This window comes from Homarus americanus, unplaced genomic scaffold (genome assembly GCF_018991925.1).
Source record: "Homarus americanus isolate GMGI-L3 unplaced genomic scaffold, GMGI_Hamer_2.0 scaffold45562, whole genome shotgun sequence".
In the NCBI taxonomy this organism is placed as follows: domain Eukaryota; kingdom Metazoa; phylum Arthropoda; class Malacostraca; order Decapoda; family Nephropidae; genus Homarus; species Homarus americanus.
In genome coordinates this window covers 7130525-7136462 of record NW_024744839.1, presented here as the reverse complement: position 1 = coordinate 7136462, position 5938 = coordinate 7130525, and the positions used below count along the sequence as shown (strand labels likewise).

At 50.9% G+C, this 5938-nt stretch overlaps 1 protein-coding gene across 1 annotated transcript; it reads right to left on the bottom strand.

Moving 5' to 3' along the window:
* Window positions 1-1730: 1730 nt before the first annotated feature.
* On the bottom strand, window positions 1731-4922 carry LOC121878109 (mucin-2-like). The gene has a single exon (XM_042384100.1). It carries the CDS (start codon window positions 4920-4922, stop codon window positions 1731-1733), a length of 3192 nt encoding a protein of 1063 aa, XP_042240034.1.
* Window positions 4923-5938: the final 1016 nt, after the last annotated feature.

Sequence of the window (5938 nt, the reverse complement as noted above, 5' to 3'; positions counted from 1 at the left end):
GACATGCAGGTAGGAGGGAGAGAGATAGGAAGGTGGAGAGGCAGACATGCAGGTAGGAGGGAGAGAGATAGGGAAGGTGAGAGGCAGACATGCAGGTAGGAGGGAGAGAGATAGGGAAGGTGAGAGGCAGACATGCAGGTAGGAGGGGAGAGAGATAGGGAAGGAGGAGGCAGACATGTGTAGGAGGGAGAGAGATAGGAAAGGGGGAGAGGCAGACATGCAGGTAGGGAGGGAGAGAGAGAGGGAAGGTGGGAGAGGCAGACATGCAGGTAGGGAGGGAGAGAGAAGGGAAGGTGGGGAGGCAGACATGCAGGTAGGAGGGAGAGATAGGGAAGGTGAGGCAGACATGCAGGTAGGGAGGGGAGAGAGAGAGATAGGGAAGGTGAGGCAGACATGCAGGTAGGAGGGAGAGAGAAGGGAAGGTGGAGGCAGACATGCAGTAGGAGGGAGAGAGATAGGGAAGGTGAGGCAGACATGCAGGTAGGAGGAGAGAGATAGGGAAGGTGAGGCAGACAACAAGAGGGTGTCAAGAAGACATGTGAAGGAGAAAATCAAGGAGACACTGGAGAGAGAGAGAGAGAGAGAGAGAGAGAGAGAGAGAGAGAGAGATAACTCTTCCAGATGAACTGTCTATAAAAATTGTTCGTCTGAGACTTTTTTTTTCCCTGATCTAACTTACTACCCTCGTGTGTGTGTGTGTGTGTGTGTGTGTGTGTGTGTGTGTGTGTGTGTGTGTATATGTGTGTGTGTTTTGGTACGTGTTTTGGTGTGTGTTAAGGTGTGTGTGTGTGTGTGTGTGTGTGTGTGTGTGTGTGTGTGTGTGTATATGTGTGTGCGTGTGTGTGTGGTCTGTGTGTGTGTGTGTGTGTGTGTGTGTTTAGTGTATGTGTATAAATTACCTATAAAGGTACAGAGAGAGAGAGAGAGAGAGAGAGAGAGAGAGAGAGAGAGAGAGAGAGAGAGATGCTTCTCACTGTCTCGCTCAATCTCCCGTCTTGGGTCTGAGTGCTGGCTCGATACACAGAATTTGTAGCCTAATTTTCTGAAGAATAAATATTTTGTTAAGAAATTTTGTTTTAAAGTTTTTGGTGATTTTTAATACCTTTCTTTACTCACACACACACACACACACACACACACACACACACACACACACATACACACACACACACACCTCAGAGCTGATAAAAACATGTCCTTTATCATGTATAACCAATCATAACAACAACGACAATAATAATAATAAATATAATATAATAATACTAATAATAATAATAATAATAATAATAATAATAATAATAATAATAATAATAATAATAATAATAATAATAATAGTGATGATTATGAGGGGTTATGTATATATGTAAGGAGTTACATAACATATGTGGCATAATAGGTTCTAATTCAATAAACCAAACTTAACCTAATCCAATCCCGACAAAGAAAAACCCTATCCAATCTCATGCTATTACAGTGTAAGAACAATAACTAGGGAACTGTGATTGCAGAGTTAACACATCGAGCAAATACTGCTGTGTAAATAACTCGGGGGGGGTTTATAAAGGCCTTTGTTATCTAAATACCTCATCTGTTTTAAAAGGGAATTGTAAGTGAAAATAATTGGCCCATTGTTGTAATGTATAAAGTTCTATTAGTTTAAAGGATTTTGATAATAGATAATTTACTCTAAAAGGCTTTGTGGTGTAAATATTCTCTGTTTAAACGTCTTATTAGGTGTCAGGAAAGTGTCTTGGGTGGCTGTTGGAGGGTGGCTGTTGGAGGGTGGCTGTTGGAGGGTGTCTGTTGAGGGGTGGCTGTTGGAGGGGTGTCTGTTGGAGGGTGTCTGTTGGAGGGTGTCTGTTGGAGGGTGTCTGTTGGAGGGTGGCTGTTGGAGGGTGGCTGCTGGAGGTGTCTGTTGGAGGGTGTCTGTTGGAGGGTGTCTGTTGGAAGGTGTCTGTTGGAGGGTGGCTGCTGGAGGGTGTCTGTTGGAGGGTGTCTGTTGGAGGGTGGCTGTTGGAGGTGGCTGTTGAGGGTGTCTGTTTGGAGGGTGTCTGTTGGAGGGTGTCTGTTGGAGGCGCTGTTTGAGGGGTGGCTGTTGGAGGGTGGCTGTTGGAGGGTGTCTGTTGAGGGTGTCTGTTGGAGGGTGTCTGTTGGAGGTGTCTGTTGGAGGGTGGCTGTTGGAGGGGTGGTGGCTGTTGGAGGGTGTCTGTTGGAGGGTGTCTGTTGGAGGGTGTCTGTTGAGGGTGTCTGTTGGAGGATGTCTTTTGGTGGGTCTCTGTTGGTGGGTGTCTGTTGGTGGGTGTCTGTTGGAGGGGGGTGTCTGGTGGGTGTCTGTTGGAGGGTGTCTGTTGGAGGTGTCTGTTGGAGGGTGTCTGGTGGAGGGTGTCTGTTGGAGGGTGTCTGGAGGGTGTCTGTTGAGGGTGTCTGTTGGAGGGTGTCTGGTGGAGGGTGTCTGCTGAGGGTGTCTGTTGGAGGTGTCTGTTGGTGGTGTCTGTTGGAGGGTATCTGTTGGTGGGGTGTCTGTTGAGGGTGTCTGTTGGAGGGTGTCTGTTGGTGGGGTGTCTGTTGGAGGGTGTCTGTTGGACGATGTCTTTGGTGGGTCTCTGTTGGAGGGCTGTCTGTTGGAGGGTGTCTGTGTGGAGGGTGTCTGTGGAGGGTGTCTGTTGGAGGGTGTCTGTTGGTGGGGTGTCTGTTGGAGGGTGTCTGGTGGAGGGTGTCTGTTGAGGGGTGTCTGTTGGAGGTTTTCTGTTGGAGGGTGTCTGGTGGAGGGTGTCTGTGGAGGGGTGTCTGGTGGAGGGTGTCTGTTGGAGGGTGTCTGTTGGAGGGTGTCTGTTGGTGGGTGTCTGTTGGAGGGTGTCTGTTGGACGATGTCTTTTGGTGGGTCTCTGTTGGAGGGTTTTCTGTTGGAGGGTGTCTGGTGGAGGGTGTCTGTTGGAGGGTGTCTGTCTGAGGGTGTCTGTTGGTGGGTCTCTGTTGGAGGGTGTCTTGGAGGTGGCTGTTGGAGGGGTCTGTTCGAGGGTGTCTGTTGGTGGGTCTCTGTTGAGGGTGTCTGTTGGTGGGTCTCTGTTGGAGGGTGGCTGTTGGAGGATGTCTGGTGGATGGTGGTCTCTGTTGGAGGGTGTCTGTTGGAGGGTGTCTGTTGGTGGGTCTCTGTTGGAGGGTGTCTGTTGGTGGGTCTCTGTTGAGGTGTCTGGTGGAGGGTGTCTGTTGGAGGGTGTCTGTTCGAGGGTGTCTGTTGGGGTGTCTGTTGGAGGGTGTCTGTTGGACGATGTCTTTGGTGGGTCTCTGTTGGAGGGTTTTCTATTGGAGGGTGTCTGTGGAGGGGTGTCTGTTGGAGGGTGTCTGTCTGAGGGTGTCTGTTGGTGGGTCTCTGTTGAGGGTGTCTGTTGGTGGGTCTCTGTTGAGGGTGTCTGTTGGTGGGTCTCTGTTGGAGGTTGGCTGTTGAGGATGTCTGGTGGATGGTGGGTCTCTGTTGGAGGGTGTCTGTTCGAGGGTGTCTGTTGGTGGGTCTCTGTTGAGGTGTCTGTTGGAGGGTGTCTGTTGGTGGGTCTCTGTTGGAGGGTGTCTGTTGAGGGGTGCTGTTGGACGGTGTCTGTTGGAGGGTGTCTGGAGGGTGTCTGTTGGAGGGTGTCTGTTGGAGGGTGTCTGTTGGAGGTGTCTGTTGGAGGGCTGCTGGAGGGTGTCTGTTGGAGGGTGTCTGTTGGTGGGTGCTCTGTTGGAGGGGTGTCTGTTGAGGGTGTCTGTTGGAGGGTGTCTGTTGGAGTGGTGGTTGCTGGAGGGTGTTTGTTGGAGTGGGTGTCTGTTGGTGGGTGTCTGCTTGAGGTGTCTCTGTTGAGGGTGTCTGTTGGAGGGTGTCTGTTGGAGGGTGTCTGTTGGAGGGTGTCTGTTGGAGGTGTCTGTTGGAGGGTGCTCTGTTGGAGGGTGTCTGCTGGAGGGTGTCTGCTGGAGGGTGTCTGTTGGTGGGTGTCTGTTGGAGGGTGCTCTGTTGGAGGGTGTCTGTTGGAGGGTGTCTGTTGAGGGTGTCTGTTGGTGGGTCTCTGTTGGTGTTGGTGGGTGTCTGTTGGAGGGGTGTCTGTTGGGGTCTGTTGGAGGGTGTCTGTTGGAGGGTGTCTGTTGAGGGTGTCTGTGGAGGGTGTCTGTTGGAGGGTGCTCTTGCAGGGGTGTCTGTTGGAGGGTGTCTGTTGGAGGGGTCTGTTGGAGGGTGTCTGTTGGAGGGTGTCTTGGAGGGTGTCTGTTGGGGTGTCTGTTGGAGGGTTCTGTTGGGGTGTCTGTTGAGGGTGTCTGTTGGAGGGTGTCTGTTGGTGGGTGTCTGTTGGAGGGTGTCTGTTGGAGGATGTCTGTTGGTGGGTCTCTGTTGGAGGGTCTGTTGGAGGGTGTCTGTTGGAGGGGTGTGTTTGGTGGAGGGTGTCTGTTGAGGGTGTCTGTTGGTGGGTGTCTGTTGGAGGGTGTCTGTTGGAGGGTGTCTGTTGAGGGTGTCTGTTGGTGGGTGTCTGTTGGGAGTTTTTGAGTGGTTGTTGGAGGGTGTCTGGTGGAGGGTGTCTGCTGGAGGGTGTCTGTCGGAGGGTGTCTGTTGGTGGGTCTCTGTTGAGGTGTCTGTTGGTGGGTCTCTGTTGGAGGGTGTCTGTTGTGGGTCTTGTTGAGGTTGCTGTTGGAGGATGTCTGGTGGATGGTGGGTCTCTGTTGGAGGGTGTCTGTCTGGAGGGTGTCTGTTGGTGGGTCTCTGTTGGAGGGTGTCTGTTCGAGGGTGTCTGTTGGTGGGTCTCTGTTGGAGGGTGTCTGTTGGAGGGGTGTCTGTTGGACGGTGTCTGTTGGAGGGGTGTCTGTTGGACGGTGTCTGTTGGAGGGTGTCTGTTTGGTGGGTCTCTGTTGGAGGGTGTCTGTTGGAGGGTGTCTGTTGGAGGGTGTCTGTTAAAATGTGACATTTTGTTTTTTATTGTTATCGTTCGTTGACTCATCTAGCGCCCCCTCCACTATACAAGTACCGCCTTACACTAACCAGGTCCGGCATGTCTCGGCAGTAAACTGTGCAGGGAAATATTCGTGTCATTACTCGTCGCCTGGTTAGCTGTGAGGCAGTTAGGATCACAACGTCCTGCCAGGCGACTTGCTGCTGAATGCAACTCGCCTGTTTAGTGCACAGTAAAAGAGCGACATCCCATCACTATTAAGAGTTTTAAAATGGGCGGGTTGGAAGTTGTGTTGTCAGGACGCGACCATTAGAGGGCCTGATACCACAGTGGTCGACCAGGGTCTCTCCTGCTCACGGCTCGTCGGTGATCACATCATAGAGGTGAGTTACCGGGAAGCCAATACAGTAATGTCAATATAGGATGCAGTGAAATGTATGACTCGGTATTAGCAATTCTTTACGAGGAGATCCTCAGCCAGTCATTGTTGGGAGGCAGGGGACGGTTGTGTGTTGTGGGTGGGGGGGATATTGCTCCCCTCCATCACCAGAGTAAGGGCGGGCAGTGGTAAGGTAGTGGTAAGGTACTCTTAAATAGGTTCAACTTTTCTTGCAATGTAACTAAACCAGAAGTACAGAAAGGTTGTGATTCAGGGCGTAATGACTGGGAGCTGAACGTGGAGGCGGGAGGGATGGAGGGAGGGTGGGGTCGCTAGGCTAGTGTTCACCGCTCCTGGATGATGTGATTTATTTCTCTTGTTTATTCAACATTAATTTGTCATTTTGTGTTTGTTACAATATTATTGTTGTCATGCTACTAATTTTTAATAAAGAGATGGTTTTGTGTGTGTGTGTGTGTGTGTGTGTGTGTGTGTGTGTGACGTATTAGCTAACAGACAATAATCTACCTGGAGCGGACACGGTTGGTCATCTGGTCTGGAGACTGGTTTGGTCGCCGTGAGAATAATCATAATGTCTTACCATATCTGGCTGTAGGACCTCAGTAATAACATACATAAAGCCCCCGACTAC